Source organism: Apis laboriosa, unplaced genomic scaffold (assembly GCF_014066325.1).
Source record: "Apis laboriosa isolate Shangri-la unplaced genomic scaffold, ASM1406632v1 scaffold23_cov150, whole genome shotgun sequence".
Taxonomy (NCBI): Eukaryota; Metazoa; Arthropoda; class Insecta; order Hymenoptera; family Apidae; genus Apis; species Apis laboriosa.
In genome coordinates this window covers 2,905,235-2,931,168 of record NW_025222452.1, presented here as the reverse complement: position 1 = coordinate 2,931,168, position 25,934 = coordinate 2,905,235, and the positions used below count along the sequence as shown (strand labels likewise).

General features: G+C 41.9%; 1 protein-coding gene across 2 annotated transcripts in view; it reads left to right on the top strand.

Moving 5' to 3' along the window:
- LOC122713501 (neuroligin-4, X-linked-like) overlaps window positions 1-25,934 on the top strand; it is a 284,705-nt gene that overhangs the window by 217,701 nt on the left and 41,070 nt on the right. For both annotated transcript variants that reach the window (XM_043934039.1, XM_043934038.1), the window contains exon 10: window positions 22,682-22,809. In XM_043934039.1, coding sequence (XP_043789974.1) covers window positions 22,682-22,809 — 128 coding nt within the window. The remainder of the gene's footprint in view (window positions 1-22,681; window positions 22,810-25,934) is intronic.

The following is a 25,934-nucleotide window of genomic DNA, read 5'->3' as shown; positions in this document are numbered from 1 at the left end:
AAAAAAAAAGAAAAAAAAAGAAGCGCGGGTTACTGGACGGTGGGGGGAGGAGGGGCAGACGGGGCCAGGAGGATTAGAGGGAAAATATTTTTTCGAATACGATCGCACCGTGGCCGGCATTTTACACTCGCGCCCGAATTTCTGATCGAGCCAACGGATTGACGATATTCAAATTCACGGATTAAACAGGGAACAGGGAGAGGAGAACTCGATTCACTCTTTATACTATCGGCATCGAGTGCATCGAGATTCAAGGCTTCCCCCCTCCCCTCCGAATCGCAAAATTAAATACAACGGATTTCGAAATGGCGCTTTGATATACGCCAGTGGTTTATATGGAGGTTCGTGAAATTGCAAGCAAAATTGAAAAGGTGAATCCCCGCCTGGAATATTGGAAAGTATTGGTTTCTCTAATGAGAAAATTGATTTATAATGCGGGCGAATTTTACGTGGATAAAGAATAGGGAGATTATTGAACGTCAGATTTTCGTGGTACAACGTTTCGTCGGTCATCAGTTGGTTGTCATTGAAATATGTCCGAGGTGAAAGGATTTTTTTTTACAAAATTTTACAAAAATCATATAATATGCAGATGTGTGTAACAAATAAATAATGGAATAATCGCATAAATAAATATAATAATTTGTAATATGTTGTGTGATAAAATTTAACTCTGCATGCGTAATATTAAATAATGTTTTCAATCGAAAATTATTAATTTCAAATGTTAACGAAATGCATTAATTAAAAGTGGTTCTGTAGAAATAATAAAAATTGAGAATAATTGTTAAAGATAAAATATATAATTTAATGTAAGTTAATATCTGAAATTGTGTGTATTTCCATCGATTGCCTACGTTTCAACGTAAACATCAATTAAAAACAGGTGAATAATTATTGATTCGCGTTATATAATACATATCGCGATAAAATATTAATTGAAAAGGAATATCGAAATTTTAGAAGTATAATTAATTTCGAGCGTTCGATAACCAATTTCACATTATTATTTAAATTATCGTAGCCAACCTTGAACATTTTTTTTAATGACTTTCGATCGAAGCATCGTCCGCATGATCTTAAAAATCAATCGTTCGTCTCAAATCAGAAAATAAGCAAGAAACAAGATTGATCTCTCTCGTAAAACGTGTCTTCTATACTTTCGTTCATTGAAAAAGATTGATCGGATGATATTCCTCCTCCTCAAAACTAACCAACTTCGATCCGATACGTTATTTTTCTACCATAATTCTTTGAAAGAATTATTATTATTATTATTATTATTATTCGCGTAATTTTTTTTCATTTCGTCCTATACATTTCGTATTATACTCATTAATATGAAATATTTATGAGTGTGTAAATTCGAATTTATCCGATCATCGAAATACAAATTTACGCCGAATGAATATTTTTTCGCCCTTCCTTCCGGCTTTCAAACGCGCCTCGCTGCTATCGTTATAATTATTATTTTTGCCTCGGGTTTTGCGGTTTGCATCATTGGACACCATTGATTTCGTTTCGATTTGATTTCACTCCATCGAGTTTTTTTTTTTTTTTTTTTTTTTTTTTTTTTAAATATTCCATTCGCCCACTGTTCTGCCAGCTTGTATTTTAACAAAGTCGTATCACGCTCTCCGCTCGGGCGTCGCAGAAACGGCCGCATTTAACAACGCGATATTTTTATGCGGCGCGATTCGATCGAAGCGCCCCGTTGGCCGATCAGCCGAAACTTTTTTAAAATATAAACGGTAATTTTTTATAACGGTGACCGAGTTCCGAGCGTCCGTTCCTCAATTTTAAAGCCACGATAAAACGTTAAACAGGGAAGCAGAGCCTCGAATCCTCTCGCTTAACGAATCCACCGTTAATATCCATCCCTTTGCACTTCGAATTCGTCCAGGATTCGTGTCGATTTTCCATTGATCCATATCTTTTCACCTGTATCACTCTCGATTTTTCGCCCTTTGGTTATCGCAAAAAAGATTGATAAACGATTTCGAATACACGATTGAAATACTCGAGCAATAATTAATCGATCGATTTCGCCTCTATTTCGCGCGAACTTTCATTTTCATCCGCTCTAAATCCGCGTTAGTTCTCATAATGGAATTATTGGGCATTTAACATCCGGCGAGAACGATCGTGAAATTAGAGAAAATTCTCGACTGTTCATCGAAATCGTAGGAACGTGCAGTTATTGCACGGTAAGAGTCGAACAATAATTAATCGTGTAACTGGTGCGAGTTCGACCTCACGTTCTCCTCTACAAGAAGACGTACAATAACGAGTAATTTCGGTTAGGAGTTTAGATACGACCACGTGCATGGGAATATTACGTGACCCTGTGGATAAAGGGTTGGAGCATTCTCTACGTGATGCACAAATCTGAACGCCGTTTCCCGCGAAATAATTCGTTCGTTCAACGTTCGATTTAAATTTCTTCTCTTGGACAAACGAACGTGTACGAATAACACGTTTCTTTATCGCGATTCAAAATTCCATATGCATATAACTAATAAAACTGAAATTTTCCCCATAGTATATATATCTTATAATCTCTTTCACGAATTGTAACACGTTTATTTAAAATACCCCATCCATATATATATTCTCAAAGGAAGAACGTTTCCCTCAAACATCTTATTTCCTCTCGAAACATCTTCCTCCAAGAGCATTACATAAATAGAATCTTAAACCGATCGTGAAAGTCCCATTCTTTCAATCGTTTGATTCATACGTGAAAAAAAAAAGAGAAGATTTCTATTTACCATTCGACATCTTCCATTCTCCTTCTTCTTCAATCTCGTTAATAGACTCGAACGCTCTTGCCGAGCGAAAGACAGTGGCATTTTATTACCCAAGGCAACGATGATTCACCTCTCCCGTGATCGTACCTCAAGATAAATTCCAACAACGGAAAAGAATGGATTCGTCTGTAAAAGTGACAACTTATCGGCCGACACGTGCGAGCATTCCACTTTCTCTCACAACCTTCTTCCTCTTTTCCGCCTTAACCATTCGCCTGCACCACCTCTGTCCACGATCCCACGTGCACTTCCTCCCCCCACATTTCTCCTCGCGCCTCCTCCTCTCCTCCCCACATTTTTCTTCATACCACTAAATTCTTCTTTATCCCACTCCCTGGAATCACCGCTTTCACGCTCCACCCCGCCATGTTTCTCCATTTCGATTTTCACCACTCGCACCCTTCTTCTCCCCGGTATTTTTCTTCAACCCCGTCAACCTCCTCTTTATCCTCTCCTCTCGCTGCTTTTCATCGCGCTTGTCCTCCATTTCTTCTCTCTCTCTCTCTCTCTCTCTCTCTCTTTCGTTTCAGGTTTTCCATCCTCGTCGGCTGGCCCACGCATGAATATGCAAACGCGAGCTCGCGAAGCAAACCGATAATATTTCAGTGCGCCTCTCTCGCCCCGAGCGACGTAAATTTCACTTTGTCGATACGTATCCAAAACACACATAGACGCACGGTCTTTTTCGCGTGTGCAGAGATAGGAGCAGTTCGCATCGGTGTGCGTAATATCGTGAATTGATACGCGGTAATACGATTTTGGTTCACGGCGGTGTGCACCAACGATCCACGATCGACGAAGATAGGAACGGAGATAGGAACGATTTCGCCACGGCGGAGGGCAAGTTGGAAGATTCGGTCCGCCTATTTTTCATCCGCCCGCTCGATATTTTCCGCGGTCGGCTGGTCTTCGTTTCGAACCTCTACTCTCGCCCCAATGACGAACGCGCGTCCCGCCGGGAAATTTGTTGGGATTCGCGTTCGACCGACGCGCGTGTAATATCGCTTACATTTAAGGATAAACGGAAAATTACGAGGGAAATAAAAATCGAATGGGAGGAAGCTCGAATTTCACTTCAATTCGGTGGCAACCGATTCGTGGGATTAAATTTTGACGCATTCTGTACGAAGAATTATTACACGTACGTTGGCGAGGAAGAGAAAAGAAAATAATTCGCACGGAGATTATTAATTTTTTTTTAATTTCCTAATCGTAATGGAATATGGAAAGTGTACGAATTGTTACTCAATCAATTCGCCAAATTGGAATGTAAAGGATAATTCGATAAGAGTAAATTTTCATATAATTTATATCGCCTATTTCAAATATATTAAACGATACTTGGAATAATACTTTTCGAACAAGGCACGCACGATAAGTGACGAGCGATAAATTACTTTCGAGTCGAATCTCTCCTCTTCCATTATCCCTCGACAAATAACTCTCATCATCCCCCGTTAAATCTAAATCCAGATAAGTGATCCCGTAACAAATCGAGGTTCGATGCGATAATATGAAACATCGCGTTACACGATCCCACTCGATCCTTCGTCTCGAACAACCGGAAGACGGTATATTCGCGAACGAAGAAAGGGGGGATATTGTGCGGCGGAAGCGGTTCGAGATGGGCAATTTACATTAAGACCGCATCAGGAATACGGATGGAGGGCGGACGATGAAAATTTCAATTCGTTCGACCGCGACTTGGTCGGCTGATGCGATGCGTTCATGTATTATTACCGGATCCTCGAGGAGGATTCCGGAGTAAGGATAAGGGCGAAGAGTTTCGTTTTCAACCGACGTATCTATCCCTCTCCCCCTCCCCTTCCTCTGGGAACAGGTTGGCCGGGATTATAGGAAAATTGGACGATCTTCTTCGTAAAAGAGCGTTCGAATATGGGATCGTGACAATGAAACTGATCCTCCCTTCTCTCTCTCTCTCTCTCTCTCTCTCATTGAGCGATCACCCGTCCAACATGTCCAAATGGAATATCGATGGAGAAACTTCGTTTCCAAGAAACATCTTTATTTACGATTATTGTTATTATTATTATAATCGAAGAATTGGATTTGGAATCTTAGAACACTTAGAACTCTGATGGATTTAAGAGAATTCAGATTTCTTTCGGAATCCGAATTCGATATCTAATAATCCGTCGTTAGTTAGATTTTGTCGTATAGATTAGAATAATCGGAATATTCGTGAAATTGGAAGATTGCCGGGGAGTGGAGACAATTCACAGAAGCGGGGATGTTTCGAAAGGAATAACTTTCTAAAGGAGGAAAATATGGGACGTTCGAGTTTAGTGGATTTCGATGAGGAGTAGGATGTTCTTTTCCCCTTTCACGTCTCCCCTCTCTTCCTCTATTTCCCTTTCCCTTCCCATTGTAAAACATAAAATGCAGCTGACACTGGCTAAAACCCGATTAACGGATAACACGATACATTGAATTCAACCCGGCTAAACCTTACGTCTGATATTTTGTGTCCCATCGAATCCGTGTTCCCCCCGAATAATCCTATCGACGGCTCGTAATTTTTGCACGCCATGCCCCTCTTCCCCCTTCTCCACCCGGAACAAACGGATCGATTTATCGCGATGACACCCATCGAAAGAGATCGATCGAAGCAGCCTCGAGGAGAGGCACAGATGAATCGAAGAAAATCGGTTATAACGATCGATAATAATTATTTTTATTCCGCCATATATATATATATATATTCTTTATTTTACGAAAATATTTCGCGTGGAATATTTCCTTCTTCGATATTGCTCCGATATTTCTTTCCTTTTTTTATCGGGTGAAAAAGCAATCAGAAAATTGGAAGATGGGGTAAATGGTGGATATTAAAAAAGAACACGAAACAATAACATTGTTTCGATAGGATAGGATATTATTAAATAGTATAAAAAAAAAATCGGGGAAAATTGTTTCTGTATTCTGTTATCGCGTTGAACGATAAGAAATTATTTCGACCGGATCAATTTGAAAAAATTACGAATCTTCTTTGAAACGAGGCTGTAAGAACTTTTAACTTTCGACGATGCACTATGGATGCACTATGAATAAAGAAGAGAGAAAAAACCATTCGTGCGTTAGTTCTTTCATATATTCAACTAACTCCGGTAACAACGATCGTAAACCGACTCCAAAGTTTAAAAAAATCGACTTTGCTGGGGTTTTCTCTCGAAATACCGCGCAACGCATCGCTGGAATTCTCTCATCAGAATAAACACGCGAGAAACAGGATACGGATAAATTTCGAATCGTTATGTATCCCATTTTAGAATCGCTATTTTTCTCTTTTCTTTCTTCCTTTCTCTTTTTTCGCTCTCATCCTCCTGTTTTTTTTTTTTTTTTTTTTTTTTTTTTTTAGTCGGCGTGAAGCAATTAAAATGGGCCGGCCGTGGGTGAAAAGGCACGCGGCCGAATTCCGTTTCGAAGCAGATTTGATTCGACTCGCAATCACCAACGCAGTGATTGCTAATTCGGATTGGAAACGAGCATCCACTCGTTCCGTCCGCTACTTTTTGATCGTTCGTTTAATTAACGAGCAGAAAATAGCCGACGTTTCGTCGCTTATGGGGAAGAGCCGAAGTGGCGGATTATGCACATGGCCACGAATTTCGCGCTCAAAAATTGAACCCGAGCGCAATTCGATTTCGAGACTTACTTTACCGATAATAGGCACAATTTGCCGAGCGAGAATTGTTTTTCGATTAAATGTTTCGCTTCCGATACCTAGATATGTACACATATAATAATCAGATAATCGAGCTGACGATTTAATAGGAGGGGAGGAAGTTAGGGGGATTACGTTATAAGCAGAGGTTATCGTTTATTAATTAAAGAAATTACCCCGAAATATTTTAAGATATATTTGAAAGATATGTGGTATCGAGTCATCACGATACGCAATTATATCGATTAAATCGTTAACTTTTATGTTGTTGCGTATATTGTCATAGCAAAGCATTATAATTCGTTTATTCATCGTGCACTTTGTACGTTTAATTTTTTCTCTATAAAGCACCACCTCTGACAGATTTAATTTCAAAACTTTGCGTTGGTTTTGAAAAACAAAATTATTCGCAAAGTATATTCGCCAATATTATAATTATCCACGAAATATAAACGTAGGATCGGTGGAAAGATAAGATCGTTTCTGGTAATATCGCGCGATTCTTATACGTGTCGTCAATCGAAGGTTAAACGGAGGGGCAAATGCGAACACATCGGTGGCCCGCCCGTTTGTGTATAAATGTCTAAATAAAATTAGCATTTAAACGGACTAGATCGAATGAAGCTATCCGGGACACCGGTTTGCGAACAAAGAGATAACGAAATTTCGATTTCCGCCAATCCGGCTATCTTTCATACGCATACCGGAATCGACTGATTTGGATTCGCTTTTGAAATTGCTTTTTATCGGGTCAACGATGTATTTTATTTTATTTAATAGATATCGTCGTAGATACCGTTTAATCCCTAATCCAAAACGGTCAAATTATGAGCGTGCAGCGTGTTACAAAAAAATGTTCGATTAATGTTCAAAAGCTTGAGTTGAAAATAATCGAGTGCGATCGGCATCGTGTAAGACGTCGAAGAAAAGAAACGATTCGAAAATCGTTGTAAATAAATAAACAGAATAATTGAATTAATTTCAAAGTAATAATTTTACGAATTAATTTAAAATTAATTCAAAATCGCACGCAATATTTTTTTCCACTTCCACTTCGAACGGGATACAATTCCGCCATATTCGATTTCGAAAATACACTCGCGGGAATCCATTAAGGGAGCAAACACGTTTGAGAGTAAAACTCTCGAGAGTTACTCTTGTCCAATATGTACTTCGAAGAAAAAAAAGGGAAGGAAAGCGAAGAAAGTAGGGAAAAAAAAAAAAAAAAAAAAATAGAACTCTGGAGAATCCTTCTCTCTTGGCCGGTTACTCGAACGCGAATCGAGCGTGACATATTTACTTCCGTTCCGGTTTTTGCCCGGAAGCGCCTCGGTGGCGAACTTTCCGAGTAAATTTCAATTCGTGATTCTTGCTCGATCCACCTTACCTAACCTACCTCGATCCACCCCCCTCCTCCTCTCTTCTATATCACCTCTAGGCAAATGGAGGAGTCCGCTACTCTATGACTTTCCTTCCACTTGGAAGAAGTCGTCCGCTGTGTCCGGCGCACACAGCTGTCTGCTGCTACTTGCTCTAGAAACGATTTAAACGGCTGCTTCGCCCAGCTTCCGATTGCTCTTTCAGTCTTTTCTCTCTTATTCTCATTGGAGAGAGGAAAAGAGAGAGAGAGAGAGAGAGAGGATGGTCAAAGGGGAAAAAATAAGAGAAAGTCGATGAATAAATCAATCATGCGTGATCGAGTGGAATCGTTTTTTTCGAATGACAAAGAAGAATTATTAAATTTGATGTGTCTTCTCGAGTCGTGCGAATGGAATTAGCATCGCTCGATTAACATCTCTGAATTTTCAGGTGAAATCGACGTGGAAATATCTATCCTTACTCGAAGTCCGTAATTTTTTCTTTTTTTTCTTTTCTAATGGTCAATTAAGAATTAATGGGATGAAGTTAGATGGACAAATTCAAACGTTGTGATGAAGGGAAGAAAATTAGCGATTCTCTCTTCTCTATATCTCTATACCATGATTAATCAAATTTGTGTGTCCCGTTTTCATTGCAAATTGCGTAACTATCATAATTTAAATCGTATTGCAACTATTATATTATACTCGACCATTACATGACGCATATTAATAGACATATGCCGGTGACATCCATATCCATCGGACGACATTAATTTTAATAACCAATTTAATAACATATTAAATCGTATTAGTACATCGATAAAGTTCAATATATACTGGAACATCGTAATTCTGAAGCGACGAAAATATCTGGTCCAAGGTTCCACCTAGATCTTCTTCTTCTAGAACGACGTCGAAACGTGGTTAAAAAAACATCGTGGATACAGTTTTGGGAGGAAGCTTTGTCTTTTCTGTCGGCGGAAAGAAAAAGCGAAGAAAATGGAAACAAGAGGGAGAAGGAAAGCATACGCGAGGGGAGGAGCATCGGCCCCGAGCGAAAAATTCGCTCGAACGAGTTTCGAGACATAACCTTGACAAAAGCTTTATTCCTGGGAACCAGCTTTTTCTCTTTGAGAGAAGAAAAAGTCGAGAGAAGACCACCGCTCGTTTGGTCGAGCTTTGAACCACGTCCCGGCAATCTACCACACGACGCAATCTCTACTCGAATGCGCTCTCCATTTCCATTATTGGCAACAAACTTTCATCCTCTTCCCTTCCTACGTTGCCATACGGAAGGTGACAAAACCGGGTGGGGTATTCGACCGACCAACCGCCAAGATCCTCTGAAAATTCGTGGTAATTTAGAAGCGAGAATATAAATTGCCCCGCGATAAGGGGAGCCAGCCCACAGGCAAACTGAATTTTATTTGCCAACCGGGGGATATTCTTTCTCGCGGGAGTCTGGGTCAGAAATTCTTATCTCTTTTCTTTTCTTTTCCTCTTTATGGAATTTACAAACTTACTTCGCTCTCCGCACTATGCGAATTTTTATTTTTTATTTCCTTTCACGCCAGCGTAATAAAATCTTTCGGCCAAAATTTCCAAAAGACATGACGACTTCTTTCCCTCTCGTTCGATTATGTATCATCATCCTATATTTTCGTAGCCGCGAGAAAAGCGAGAACCATTTCCACCTTTTATTTCCAATTCGCGACACATCGTTACACGTTCATTACACGTTAAACTCCGACAAGGCCGATCGTAGTAAGGATAATTCGCGAACAAGCTGTCGCGCCTAACGAAGGATCAAACAGGGAGGCGGTGAATCCATCATCTTTGTCAATTACACGGGATAAAGGTTGACGGGTGAGAAGGAAGGGGAAAAAATGGCGACTAAACGCGGCGTTGGTCCATAAGGAGGGGGAGGGGTGGCGTGACGAGGTGAATCCAGGTGGGCATAAGGGATAATCCTGCGGAGTTAGCGTCAGTCAGGGTTGAATTACGACGTGTGACGGCACCGGGCCGCCCCTATTTGCCGTAAATTATGATAAACTGCGTTACCGGCGGAGCGATAATAAATACGAAATCGATATCGCGGCCATTTGAAATTTGCGAATCCGTGGCGAGCGCGGCCGACGGCCAACGCTATCGTATATAATAATCTATTATCTGGAGGTATCAAAGGAGGGGAAGGTTGTAATTGGCCGGAGGCGTGGCGGGGATGGGGGAGGCGGAGGTGGGGTGGGCGCGGGATGACCGATGAAATTAACCTTGTCTCGTAACGGGTTAACGTGCGAGCGCAAAGTTTTAAGTGTTCAGCCTCCCCCTCCCCCTCTCCCCGTTATTTATCGCGCGATCCAGCTTTAATGGACAACGACATTGATTCTAACACCGCGTTCACTGGATTTATAGCGTTTAAACGTAGCCGTGGCGTTAACGCGGCCTATTATATCGCCACTTCGTTCGACAGTAATCGTTCAATTGGGAAAGAACGCGTTGTTTCGGTGGTGAATAATGAACCGAGTAACTTCAAGACAACCTTTAATCGTGCTTCGTATCGAAGAATACGTAAAATTTTTATATCGAATTAACCACCACAAAACATCATTACGAAATCTTGTAAAAAGTTTCGCATTGATTGGGATTCCCTCGCACAACGAAGTTACAGAAGATGTCGAATTAAAAGTTTAAAAGAGCAACGATTTTGCAAGCGATTGAGCGTTACCCAAACGCAGTCTCTAAATCGCCACGCCTGGTTTTTAATTGGATGAAAAAATACACACTTCCATGATCTTCCATCCAATAAAGGAGAAATTCGAAATTCGAAGAATTCCGCTCGCAGAAATCTCGATCGAAGCGAGATCGGGAAAAGTAACGCGAGGTTCGTAAGGTTGGCAAAATGGAATGCGAAGTTGGTGGCGAGCAAAGGGCATTAAGGACAGTTTCGAGGGGCCGTTGCCACGTATGTCTGTATTATGGTGTGTTTGCCGGCGGATTACGAGAGTAAAGTACGCCGATGCCGCGACACTGTTTGCGATTGCCACGCTCGCGGTTATTGGGACGCCGTAACGTTTAGTCCGCGCGATTATGCTAAATTATTGTTTACAGGCATCGTATCCTATACGTCTATTTACCGTGGACTCTGCGTTGGTCGATCGTTAACACGGTGCCACCCGGCCGTGCCGATTTCCAACCGTGGATGAAAATTGTCGGCCAAATCGTATAGGAGTTTCACGATTCGGGGTGTTAAGCTTGATCGAAGGGAATTTCTCTGGAAAAATAAGTAACGAGTCGTTTATAGCGCGAGTAAAACATATTGGATTTTTATACAACTTCTTTTTCGTTGTTTGTCGCGAAAGTGTTTTAACGATCGTTGAGCTCGAGAGAATACACGTTCTGGTTCATTTCTCACTCCGACATCGGGGGAGTTGGTTCTTTTTTGAGCGAAAAATTTATCGACAAATAAAATAAGGTTTGAAAATTACAGGTTGCGAGATGATTAGATCTTTCGAGATTTCAAGATTCCGGAAAGATACGGGAGATCGTAAGAAAAGAAAAAAGAAAGAAGGAAAGAAAGAGAAGGAAAGAACGATCGTAATACTCGAACGTAGTTAAGAAATTATCCTCTTTTCCTTTTGGTTGTGAAGCTAAAGAAATCCGATTTACAATGTTTTTGTAGAATAAAGATACTTTCTCGACTGGTAAAGAGATCCTGCTAGGAGGAAGATTATTGGCGAAAGTTGGAATAGTGGTACCGGTCCCTAGAAAACTTTTGTCGCGTGAGTTTATATCATTTTCTTGACTCTCCGGAAGGAGCGTCGTAAAGAAGAACAACTAGCCGGAGTAAAACAGATAGCAGGCGGCCGCGTGAAGGAAGGAAAAACATGACCGAAAAAAAAAAAAAGAAAAAAAAAAAAAGAAAAAAGAAAGTGTACGGAAGCGCAGAGAGATTCCAACAAGAGAAAGAAACTTCATCCAGAAAAGGAGATAAACCGACACAAGAATGGATGTACGAGTTGCGGTTTGGAACTTTGAAATTGTCGCTTAATTATAAGTTGGTCGAGAACTTAAGAAAACTAAAGCAAACGTGGAATTAAGGTAAAACATTAGATCGTTGCCCATTGGAATTCATCGTAATGATAAAATTGAAATTGAACGATTTCATTCGCGGATAAGTATCGAATCGATATCACTCCGTTCGAATTTCACTCGAACTGCGCCAATTATCCAGAATAAATCTGTAAACAAAGGAATAACACTTAAACTTCTCCGTGTTTTGCACGGGGAGCTGAAAGTTGTTTGAAAATTCTACCGAATCCCTGTCCGCGACGCGACTCGCAACAGGTTAGTCGACGGTTAGACGGTTTTTCTCTCTTGCGTTATGCATAATGGATGGATGGATCGATGGGTGGTATCGTACGGAGGAAACGAATCAATAGATACCGACCAAGGTTATCGTACCGCGCGACAGAGGGAGGAAGCAAAAATCAGTTTGCAGAAAAGAGACGCTAAGTAAGCTAGCGATGCCAGTAAATGTCAAAATGATCGAACAGGATGTTTATTTTCTACGTTAAAATAAACTTTCCAATTTTTTTGTTCTCCGAATTAAAATAAACGGATCGCACCGCCACTCGATATTTTAATTCCAAAGTTTCGAGTTTGTATGCACCATTGTTATTATCGCGATAATGGTATATTCTAAATATTCTTTCACCGACCGAATTCCGAGTTCCAATTAGAGAGTTAAAAGTGTGTGAAATAGAGAGAGAAATTTAGGATATCCAAAGTTTTCGAAGGAAGTTTCTTAAAAGTTAAAAGTTCCGTGTTTTACAGCTTTCGAGACGCTCGAAATCGCTCGAGTTATCGTTAAACCGCGTCGTCTTTTATTTATTCGAGTTCGCCGATCTTAAATTATCGAGAGAAACCGATCTCTTTTCGGATGCTTTTAAATCCGCGCAACCTTCCCCTCCCCCCGAAACTCGACCCAGTCTCGGTATCGGACGCCATTACCATGAATTAATTGACAATTGGCCGACCATTGGCGGAGCGAACACGCGATTTCATGCCAATGAATTCACCACACCAGCGCACCGCGACGCGCACACCAGATGGCTCGATCGTAATGGTCGCGACTTATTACGTGTCTCGCGTCCATTAGCTCTGTCGTTTAAATTGCAAATACGGCTCGAATAAGAGACAACAAAGTTCCGGTGATAGCGCCGCTATCGGCAACTTTCCTCCAATCTAAATGTTACCAATTAAACCGGGAGCAAAACTTTTAACGGTGACTAGCCGATACCAACCCCAAGGTTTACACGGCAAAGTGGTAATTACACCTAGTTAACCAACCTTTCCACCAAGAATCGCAACCAATCCCTTCGAACGAGCTTCGAACGAGGAAAGCTTTATGATATCTTTCATTATATATACGAAGCTGGAAATTATCGATTAATCAATGTCGATTAACAATTTTCAATGAGGAGGATTTTATTTTTCCGCAAACGATTTCGAAGCGAATCTTTGCGAGATCGATTTGATTCATTTGATTTCCAATCCTCTTTTCAATTATCAAAGTTGTTAAAAATGAAACATTACCTTTTTTTTTCTTTTTTATACCAAAATTCTAAATTCTTTCTTCTCCGAGAGAAGGGTTTAACCGGAAAATCGATCGATCAAAACTCGAGTCGAGATCGAGAAACGCGTCCGAAAATGCGACGCGTTGAAAATTTCCCGGCAGAAATTTTATCGCGTACCGTTTTCAACTGACGTTCAATAACAACCGGAATTCGATTAATTTCGCATTCTATCGGCGCTCCACGGTGCTCACCTGATTCAGTACTGCGCGAATAGTACACGGTTAATGGCCGCCACGATATTATTTCGATACCCATTGAGCGTGTCGCTCGATTACCAGCCAGAGGGATGTTTTTTTCCGTTCCGTAAATGTCGCAAGATTGCTAAACGCTGGTTGCAAAGTTAGAAATTTCCTGGCCACCGATACGTGGAGCCGATATACGTGGGCCCTGGAATTCCGCGTCGATTGGGCGCAAATGAATGGGTTAATTCAATAATAAATCAGCGCGGTCGATTGTTCAGCGACGCGTGAATTCCATTATTAACCCTAGCGAGCGCGCAAATGCGATAATTGCAGTAATATTAATAGGCTGTAAAGTGCAATAAGTAACAGCGCGATTACGCAATCGATCGTTTTAAGTTTGAACGCGAAATTTTACACGCGCGTGTAAACTCTCTCTCTCTCTCTCTGTCTCTTTTTTCTTTCTCTCTTTCCTTCATTCTATATTTTTCGCGAGGGAAGATATACGTGCAGAGATGACCGAAACAATTTCACCGGGCACACGAAACCGCTAATAGCAATTTACGAAACGCGCGGAGGCAGGTAGCGGGTAATTGAGCCTCGTCGCACCGTCCACCCACGCTCTATCGTTCTCTAAACACATTCCATAAACGGGAACTGAGCGGATTTCGCGACCACTGTACGCGTTATGAAACCGGCGATGGGACGATCGCGTTAGCGACACCATTCCACCCTTAAAATTCCACCCCTTTTTCCTTTTCATTAGGCAGTCATTGTCGTTTCCTCGTGCGGTTCGTCGTTGGATTATTATTCCGCTTTTCGTGTTTATTTTATTTTATTCTCTCTCTCTCAAAAAAAAAAATGAATATATTTCCCTTATTTGGATAAAGGAGTAAAATGCTAAAATCTTCGCGGAATAATATGGAATGTCTCGCACAATTTGATTCGGCCATTTTGGTACAATAACACGGTCTAACGGAGCGTCTGGCGTCGTCACGCCAATATCTGTTTAATTAAGTTTCCAACGTGTTGTACGTCGAACAAGATACGTTTTGCGGGGCTGTCGCGGCAAGAAAATGGGGTGTTCACTCTTTCTTCGAGCAGCGTGTCGCTGTTGAGGGGGGGGAGGAGTGGAAGAGAGAGGGCAATGCATCAACGGTTAATGAGCAAACTTTAATATTCTCCCGAAACTCGACCCACCGCCACCTATCTCGCAACGACCACGAAGCAACCCCTCCCACGGCGGAGAGGGTGGGACGTGCGGGGAGCGGGTAGACAACGGGATCGTACAACTACCGTAATTATTGCGAGCTTGGCAAACGAAGGAAGGACGAAACGGAGGGAGGCAGGGTGTTACCAGTTTGGAGGGGAGGATATACTTTTATGCGAGTCAAAGTCTCAATCTGGCAGATGTTTAATTAACGTTGAGTTGATACCAAAAATATCCCTCGCTTCGTGGATTGAATAGAGAAAAATGGACTTTCTTCTTGGATCGATCCAAACTTGTGATCAAATTTCTTTGGAAACACGATCTTACTAAACTTGGTAGATCCGCCGCGAGACAGAGTCCGCTGTCCATCGCGCGTCTGGAATTCCAGCCTCTGCGCGAAAATGTAATTACTCGCGCGGGAAAAAGGGAAACGTAAACTTTGAGCGAAGTTTTAAAAAAATAAAAATAAGAAAGAAACACGAAGAAGGAAGAGAGAATATAAGGGGAGTAAATTCGAAAGGAAGGGAGAGGAGATTGGGGATGAAACTGGAAATTCTAGTTATATCGAAATCGTGGGAAGGAGAAAAATATACGGGAACGCGACGAATAACTGGTGCAATTTCAAGATGTGCGCGTGGCACCGGTTATATCTGAAAGGGAGGGGGCGGAGCAAAGGGTGAGACTGTCTTTAGCCCGGTTACGGTGGGCTCGTAAAGCGGGTGTTAATCCCGAATATGAAGCTTTTTCGTCGGTATCAGCAGGAAATTCTGCAGTGGCGGCGGCCAAGAATGTGGTAAACGACACGCGTGTGGAAAGAGAAGGCGAAATCGAGGGAAAGGTGGAAACCAGTGGTGGCGAGTTATAACGTTGATTTAGCGCTTGTAATTGCGACGGAAATGCATATCTGTTCAGCGGCCGATTTGTACCGCAATTCTTCGAAACTCTTTCGTCGAGCGTATCGCGTTCGAAATTTCTGTCTATTTTTCATTTTCGAGCGAGTCGTTCCATCTTGGCGGGGAAAGAGGAGAAAAGACGAAATTGGAGAGAAGTGGCTCGTTAAATGAAATAGTGGCGCGGTGGATTGGGATTATCGGTGAAAAATCGTTCGTTATCGGAATCGATGGTGCACGATCGATCGTGGGGCAATTTTAATCAAAATAATTCGTCCGTTAGACGAGAAGTTAGTTCTCCACCGAACCGTTGTTATTTCGTGTTTTCGATAAAATGAAAAAAAGAAAAACGAATTCTTCCTGGAATTGCATAGAATGATGCATTTGGGAAATGAAACTTTGTCAAGCTCGGCTATCATTAATTCGTGGATAATAGAGAGGAGGCAATTTTCGATGAAATTTATTCGTGATTATACCGTGTTTGGGTGATTGTTTAACCAGCTGGCGCATCCACGATTTGATTGGACGTTCACGGGAACAATGAAATACACTTTTTAAGATTTAATGATATTGTATCGAGGATTATTGATGGCAACGATGAACTCATTCTTTTTTTTCTCCTCTTTTTTTTTCCTCTTTTCAGAGAGAGAGAAAGAAAGATAGAGAGAGAAAATACGCATTGCTCCTTCGCATCTTCGCGTGAATCCGATCGAGCGAAGCTGAAAAAGTGCGAAACACCCTTGTCACGCCTAATCGATTTCCGTCAGCTTAGAGCGGAGCAAACTGACAGCCACACGCCACTACGAGATTACAATCCGCAAGAAGGCTCGACGAAAGGTGTCTGGCACCGGTTGCCAACTTTTATACGGCTGCCTATTCACTCACCGCCGGGCCAATCTTCGACCCATCGCAATTTCGAATCCCTTTGGATCATCGCCAAACCGAATTCGGTTTCATACGTGATTCCAAGATATCAAGGACAATCAAGGATCACCCACCGTTGAAAGAACACGCGATGATTAATTGAAAATGAAAGCCACGTAAAAGAACTCGCGAGAAATTCTTATTCCCGCGACGAGGATATCGAGGAAACGATCCATCGTAGAATTAAAATAAAATAAATCAATTCGAGGATTGATTGTAAGAGGAATATATTATGCGCATAATTGGAAAAATTTTAGCTTGTAGACATTCCGTTCTATGAGTCTTTCTTTCTCAATGAAGAATAGAAAATTTTTATCATATTGTAGATTTGTTTTAATTATTTTTTCATCTATGAATTTTTTCATTTATGCAGTTTTTTTTAGATTCCAATAGTGCTTTTTCCTTAGCCAACATCCTAAATCTCTTCAAATTGTCTCGTCAAATTGAGATAATGATGGTTTGAATGCTTCAATGTGATTCTTCGACGAAGATTTAGGATATTTTGTATGGTATTTTTGATGTATCCCAACGGAATGCCCACAGATACTTTTGCCATACTAGAGACATCGATATTGCGATCAATTCTTTGCGATCTTTCTCAAACGGAAACGTTAAATTTTCCATCAACTATCAGCATAATTCTTGTTCGCTCCTCCCCAAGTTTTGTCAACGTTTATATTAAGTTACAGCTAAGTTATAATCGAATCTTTCCGAATTCGGAATTCGTGTCTCCACGAGTTGTAATATTTTTTCGTTCTGCACATTGAACATTGAAAAGTTTGCCACGTTAATCGTACAAATATCGTAGGGAAACGGATAAAGGGCCACTCTTCGCACAAGGAAGGGAGGGAAGAAAACGTCCTACCAGCTTTCGTGTTCGTCTCGAATTCTCATTCTGTTCGTCTCAGTGTCGCAAAACAGCGCGTCGAAGAAGAATGGGGGCGAGAGAATTCATCGCGCCTTTCTGAAACGTGAGATCCCTGAATACCTCGAAAACGTGAGCGCTTCAAAGTCGAGCGTATTTTCGAAAGCTGGTAATAAATGAGAAACTTGAAAATATTCGACTCATTCTCGCGCCATTTTCCCCTCCCCGCCATTTTCTTTTCTTTCTTTCTTTATTATTCCTCCGAACGAAAAAAAAAAAAAACGCGCCTTCGAACGGAAATCAAGAATCGACGACAAAAGGAATAACGACGAGAGGAATAAATTATGAGAAATTTCGAGAAAATAACACTTAATAAGACACTTGTAGAGGGATAAGAAAATTGACGCACGATTTATTATTCATGCGTTCATGATAATAATAGACACGTTCGTAATTTTACAGTTCGCTCGATCGCGCGAAACTGGAAACACCCCCCACTCGGCCTAATTACCTTTGAACCTATATTACGTTTGTCTTGACGAGTGACAAGCTCCATTATACCTGTCTAAATATTCCATTTAGATCAGAGGAGCTGTGCACAATTGTTTGGAGGGCAATGCGAAAATTATCGCCTTAACAATCGCAGCGTGAGCATCGGTAATTTCCCGCGATAGGCTTATCCGTCTAAAATCACGAGAGAAGGAGGGGAAGGAAACGGGAAATCGTATTAAACCGGTGTCCCTCTTTGACGAAAGTGCAGCCACGTTGGGATAGCCGGGGTGACAGCCGGTGTTTCGTGGATTCGAGAGCTTTTGTGCGACGCTCCCATTTATGGATTATCGTTACTCCCGCGCGATTACCGGATCTGTAACATCCGGTTTATCTGTCTGTCTGTGTCAGTTGCACGATACCTGGATAATAATCGTGCGTCGAACGAGGCCAACGCGTGAGAGAAACGCGACTTTGCCGTTGAGTCGCTCGCGAACTTTCTCGAGAATCGTATTCCTCGAATCGTGGAGGATTCAGAGAAGATGTTTAAACGTCAGTGAAAGAGCGCGTTAAGGGCACGCCTCGCGTTAAACGTCACCGATTCGATCAAGGATGTAGCGAACATTTCGAGGTTAAAAACCTTCGTTATTTCTCCGTCGTGGGGTCGTTTCCTTTGGGACAACCAATTGTGATTTTGCATTTAAGCGGTCGCGAAATAATCAGAGGTCGGGTTCGTCGAAACGAGGATTTTGAAAAGCGATCGAGAGATTGTTCGGAGTGGAGAAAATTAACGCGATAACGGGCGCCACTTTCTTAATCCAACCCCAACACGACACGCGCGCCTCTTTAAGCACTTGATCCACTAAATCCGAATTCGTGACTGTACATCGGCCTGTTGGAACTTCTGTTCAAAGATACTTCACCCGAAAACGGGTCAGGGACTTGGTGCTTTAAACGCGAGTAGCACAATTAGAGCGTCCGAGAATTACCATTTACCTCTTTAATTACGGAATTAAAGCGGATGGAAGATTCTTTCCCCGTTCGAGATCCGAGACAAGTCTCCCGCTATCGTTCCTCTTATTTAACTTTCGAATCATGATCCCAAGAACAAAGGCAACGAAGCTAATGATTTTCCAAATCTTTCTCCCGATTGTTTCTGATCTTCGTCACGATTGCTCGCTCGAGTCGTGATCCAAAGAAGCGTAATTAGAAAAACTAATGATTTTCGAAATCTTTTCCCCGATTGTTTGCTCGCTGATGGAGAGAAGGAATATCGGAAAGGATGGAGATTCTTTCTCCGTTCGAGACAAGTCTTGGCGAGTTTCCTACTATCATTGCTCTTATTTAACTTTCGAATCATGATCCCAAAAAGGCAACGAAGCTAATGATTTTCCAAATCTTTCTCCCGATTGTTTCTGATCTTCGTCACGATTGCTCGCTCGAGTCATTATTCAAAGAAGCGTGATCCGCGAATTAGAGAAGCTAATGATTTTCCAAATCTTTTCCCCGATTGTTTGCTCGCTGATTGAGAGAAGGAATATCGGAGAGGATGGAGATTCTTTTTCCGATCGAGACAAGTCTTGGCGAGTTTCCTACTATCATTGCTCTTATTTAACTTTCGAGTCATGATCCCAAGAACAAAGGCAACGAAGCTAATGATTTTCCAAATCTTTTCTCTGATTGTTTCGCGAGTGCTCGCTGATGGAGGGAAAGAATATCAAAGAGGATGAAGAACAAAGCGAAGCTAGAGACGCTAATGGTTTTCCAAATCTTTCTCCTGATTATTTCGCGAGTGCTCGCAAAGCTGATGCAGGGAAGGAATATCGAAGAGGATGGAGATTTTTTCTCCGTTCGAGACAAGTCTTCGCGTGTCTCTGGCTATCATTCCTCTTATTTAACTTCGTCACGATTGCTCGCTCGAGTCGTGATCCGAAGAACGAAGCGTGATCCGAGAAACTAGAAACTAAAGAAGCTAATGATTTTCGAAATCTTTTCTCTGATTGTTTCGTGATACTGAATACTTCCCCTGAATGCTCGCAAAGCTAATGGAGGAAGAATATCGGAGAGGATGAAAATTCTTTCTTCGTTTGGAATTCAAGAGAAGTCTTCGCGTGTTTCCCGCTATCATTCCTCTTGTTTAACTTCATGATCCGAAGAACGAAGCTAGAGAAGCTAATGATTTTCGAAATCTTTCTCCTGATTCTTTCACCAATACTCACGAAGCTGATCTTGGTCATTGCTCGCTCGAATCGTGATCCGAAGATGAAACTAGAAACTAGAGGAACTAATGATTTTCGAAATTTTTCTTTGTTCCGATTTGTCCTGAATCTTTCTCCTGATTGTTTCACTGATGGAGGGAAAGAATATCGGAGAGGATGAAGATTCTTTCTCCGTTCGAAATCCAAGAAGTGTCTTCGCGCGTTTCCCGCTATCATTCCTCTTATTTAACTTTCGAGTCATGATCCAGAAGAACAATGAAAACGAAACTAGTGTTTTTCTCGAAATTTTTCCCCTGATTGATCGTTTTTCGAAAAGCAAGTGTTTTGCATCGCGCATCATTTTCCCGCAAACGTGCGACCATCCACCCACGAGACCAATTCCGCCCTTCGATTATTTGCCAAGCAGGAAAATATTTTGCAGCTCGGGAGTGCGATTGATCAAACCGCTTCAAAATCAAACGTTGCGAAATTTAACATTTATCCCCTGTTCGGCTATAAATCTAAAGGGGAATCGGAAAGGTTGAATAATACGGGGGGCCACAATTCTCCATTATCACGCCGGAATCACTGGAATCGATGGTTTTTTAAAGTAGCTTTTAAAGAGCGCTTCATAGAATTCGATCGATTGGTTCTCACCGATCAAATTTTGCCTCGACGCGAGATCGAGAATCTTTATCTTCGATTCTTTTTCTCTTTGATTTCTTCTATTTTTCTTTTTTTTATTTTGCTATTTACTGCCATAATGTAATAATTCTGTTCCCCCAGAATTCTCCCAAAAAAATTTATATTTCGAAGAGAAAAAGGGGTGGTTTTTCATCGTCGGACGAGAAGTCGGTGATTTTCCCTGTCCTTCTTATCGCTTTTCTGATAATTAAAACGTTTTTTCAGCGAACTATTTCTTTCACGCGTAACTCGAATTTTTACGATCGAACAATTTTAAGTATCGATACCTGTCCGAATACAAAGTTTTCGACGTTCCTTCCACGAAATGGAAATCGAATTCTCGCCGGAAAATCGGCTTCCACGCCGCATGTTCCCTCGCTCGTAAAAAGAGCATGTTTGTTCTCCATCGGTCGGTATCGGGATCCGCGCCCCTGGGGAACAGGAAAGGTCTCGCTGGCAGCTATCTGTTTCGTGCACTCGCGTCGCTTTCAGCCTTCGGATCACCTTACCGTAGTGTAACTCGGCCAAATAAAAATCTCCACCTCCCGTTAACGTACCTCCTACAATTTATTCCATCCCGTCATTTTATACTATATTATATTATATTACTTTTCTTTTAACGTTTCAAAATTGAAGTTATAAATAATTCTTCAAGAAAATTTTCGAGATTTACTTTTTTACGATCGAACCTGACGCGATTCTTTCATTCGTTTCACCATAAGAGAAATTTTACGGCATCTTAATCCGATTAATTCCCCGCCAATCCTCCATCCGTTCTCGATCCAAGCGAAAGGGACGCTTGTATCGTCCTTGTAAACAGGCCTGATTGCGCGAGAGGAAAAGAAGAGCGAAGTAGCGAGGGATCAAACCGATATCGGAACGAGGACCACATCCTTTTCTCGCATGCACGGACAAAAGTAAAATTCCCGATAGTGAATTATGCCACGATCGTGTCTCGAATCCGCGAATCGCGAGCCCTCCTCCCGCATCACGGATTCCGTGGCCGTGTTCTTCGAGGTGGTCCGTGGTCGGACTGGAAACGCGCGAACAAAGCGCACGTCGCGGCTCGCGGCTTAATTCACTTTCAATTTCCTACTTGTTGCGTTAATTCGCCGGACGAGGCCTTCCCAGCCTGCCGTTTCACTGGCCAAGGTTAATGAGAATCTCCAGAAAGCAGAGAGATCGACGTATGCTTTGATAGAAGATGTTGATTTGGAAGATCGATTTAGAAGAAGTAGAAAAGATCAGAAGTTTGGAACGACGAAGAGAGGTAGAACGAACGAATCGTAGCTTCGAAATCTTCCACGTGGAAGTAAGTATAATTCGTTAATCCTTCAACGACAAGTTTTACATTTTTGCGTACGATGTTCGATTGTACGAGTTAACTGGTATCGCGGGAGAGGACAGAACGAATGCTGGGAAAGTTGATCAGGGGGGAAGTGGAGAAGAGCGATTCGCGTTGTTAAAAGGAGGAATTTATCGATAAAAGGGGTGGGGCGAAGAAATTCGTGGAACGGTTCACTTCGAGCCCGCGCAAATGAAGTGTGAGAAACTGGTATTGGAACGGCGCGTTTGCCCCGGCCAAGGTGAAACACACCGGGAATATATCCCGGGAAGGGAGCAGCACAAAGGGGGTTGAAATACGTCCGGACCGCGGTCTGGTATATACTGGTATAACTGCGATCCGAATGGATCCCGATGTACACACGTACGTAACATATCTAAACAACGATTTACGTTTTCGTTGCAGGAACCCGAACGTGATCGATCACCACGGTCGAAACGACACGCTTCTGCCCGCCAGCCGGGAGAAAAGCCGTTTCCGGAGCCTGACGTGGGATCAATACGATCCGGTGCACCAGAAATACTTGGAGATCGGTAAGTCGTCGAGAAAATGCAAGATGCATCGGAATGAAATTTCTTTTCATTCACCGTTTTCCCATCGCCCCCTCCCTTCCTTTCGCCCGTGTCCTAATTAAGCGGGTAATTTTCATTCACCTCGAGCGATGGGCCTCGAGTGCCGCCACTTCCGCTCTATGATTTCGTTTTCTCGAAAGCGAAAAGGGGGAGTAATAGGTGGGCGGCCGCGTGAATCAACGTGAAATCAAGAAGAAGTTGTTCGTGGTGGAAAAATGAAGTGGAAAAAGCGGGTGGTGGTGGGGGGCTCTCTCCAGCTTGTCCAGCTTGGAAAATAGGGAGAGAGGGAAAAGACGTTTCGCGAGGTCATTTTTATTTTCACCGGCTCTCGAGCGCACGGCAGATGACGTGAAAGGAAACCTTTGACCTGGAAAAGAATTTGCGGCCTTTTTCCCTGCCGTTCCTTTTCTCTTTCGCTCTTTCATTCGTCTCCTTCCACGACTCTCTTTTCTCTCTTTCTCTCTGTCGATCTCTTTATTCCTCCCTCTCTCTCTCTCTCTCTCTCTCTCTCACTCACTCACTCTCTCTTCTCTCCGCTCCATGCGCCGCATTTTTTTGCCGCGTAACGTAACGATGAACGCTGGCATAATTCCATTAGCATTTGAAGGTAATGTGAAAGCACTAATTAAGCTAATTAGGAGTGTTTCAGCGCTTCGCTATGGTTCAAAAGAAGCGTACGCGAGAATGTAGCGAGCATAGTTGAGGCAGAAAAAAAAAAAAAAAAAGAAAAAAAAAAAGAAAAGGATAATTTCGAAAGGTGTAACTGAAACGGGAAGAGACTGTAAACTACCTACCTCTAGGAATAAATGACAGCGAACATTCGTTTAATGAATTAGAATCGCGCGAATCAATCGGGGAAAATCGGGGAAATTTGCGTCAAAGCAAGGTGAAATTGCAATGGCATACGCGTAGAAAGAAAATATCTTTTTCACAAAGGTGAGACGTGATATCTTCTTTTCGAGAACGAATTCGTTTGAATCTCCATATTTCCTTGAATCTCCACGGAATTCCATGGCTACGTGTCTCGATGTCGTTGGTCGAAAAAAGAAAAACGTGCATTTCCTATCGGATTCTTATTGTATTCTTCTCGAACGAACGCGTTCTTACGCTCCTTCAAATATATCGATAAGAATTCGATGAATAAGAAGAAACAGAAGAGCTCTCTCTCTCTCTCTGGCTATGAATTCTCTGTTTGTTTACAAAGGTTAAAAAAAAAAAAAAAAGAATAATGATTTAATTGTTATTAATTCGATGACGTAGCAATAAAAAAGATAGAAATTGATTACTTTTTTTTTTGTTTAAAAAATTCTTCAAATTTATCTACCGCGTGAATTTTAATCAAAAAGAAGGACGAAATATTGTAGAAATCAAAAAGAGGAAATATTTTTACGAAATATTCGATATCGCAAATATGTTTGTAAAAACAATTTATGGAAAATCAAATTCCATCGAATCGAGCATCGTTACGAACGAAAAACAATAGAATCGAACTGTGCTGAAAAATTGAACTGTAGAAGAAAATTTCGAAAAAAAAAAAAAAAATAAAAATAAAAATAACTCTCGGAAATTGGGGGATCATTATCGCGATTAACCTGGCGTATTATTTGGATCAAGATTAATATCAGTCCTGACCGATTCGCATATCCTGCCAGTAATAACGGGTTGATGTAATCGTCCACGGTGTGGTGTATCGAGGCCGGATGACCACGATGAAATATTGAGCTGTCAAGTGCGTGCGAGAGGTGTATGATACTTGAGCGCGGTAGAAACTCGGCGAACGTATCAGACGATCGTTTCATTAATGAGTGATCAATAGCCGGGGCCGAACGGCGTAATCGTGCCGACTGTTGCTTAAACCGCAGCGTCGGCTATCGGCTCCTGTATATACCCTATTGCGTATAATTTATTATTATCGTTATCCCCCGTCGCTCGAAATTCATTAGGCACTAATTAACCGGTTGGGACTCGTTATTAATCGTATTATCGAATTTTCAAGGCTCGTCAACGAGTGGCCCTCAGCTTTATCAACTATACTATATATCCATCGATATTCGATCGTTTTTATTCTCTCTTCTCTCGGCCAAATATTTTTTTAACGCAAATATCCATTTATCTCTCGATTAAGATTTTGGAAAGGATAGATATATTTTCTCTTCTCTCAAATCTTTATCTTAACGCAAATATCCATTGTCCATTTATCTTTGATCGTTTCCCAGCGATTTTCGATTAAGATTTTGATAAAAGATTTTTCCACGCCTCGTCGTACATTCGAGAAATTTTCCTTCGCAAATCTCAAACACTTCTTCCGTCGACTAATCGAAAAGCGCAGAAATCGCACACAACTCGTCGAAGACGAACGGAGGGGGAAACAGAGTAGGAAAGCTGACGTATGAAGTATGTAGTTTCCGAGCAAAAAGAGCGTGCACTCGAGAAAAGTTGGAGCTAGAAACTGTTCCTCCGAAAAAGAGGATGGAATCTTTTCGATCAGCGACACGAGCCGGTTCACCGGCGATTCAGCGGGGGCTCGGTATCGGGTGAAGGATCGGTGGGCGCGGCACCGAAGACACGAGTAAGAGTCACCCATACACGACGGGACACGCTCGCAGTTACCATTTCTCACCAGGTGGTGAAAAATCACCGTGAAACGGCGTTTCATGGCCGTTCTTCACGATCCTTGTATCGCGATCCTTGAAAAATGAGCCGTGAAAATGGAGCGGAAAGGGAGGATTCTGCGCACCAGCCCGTGATTAATTTTTTTTCCTTTGTCTTTCTTATCTGGCCGAATGAGCCCGCCTCGGGTCTCGAGCCGCCGCTTCGTTACCAGCCAACCGACCAACGGAAGGGAAACTCTACTTACCCTCCTCTGGAGAAACCACGTCTCTCCGGCTAACTTTGTTTTCGTACAGGCTAATTAATTTAGTTCCTTCCGCCGGGAAAGGGACGACGATGTTGTTCAAGGAGGAAACGTTACGTCAAATGCCGGTGTTTGATTATGGCAGTTTAAGAGGAGTAGTGAGAATGTTCTTTCCTTGATATGGGAGAGAGATTTGTTGGATTGCTTTTCTTTTTTTTTTTTTTTTTTCTTT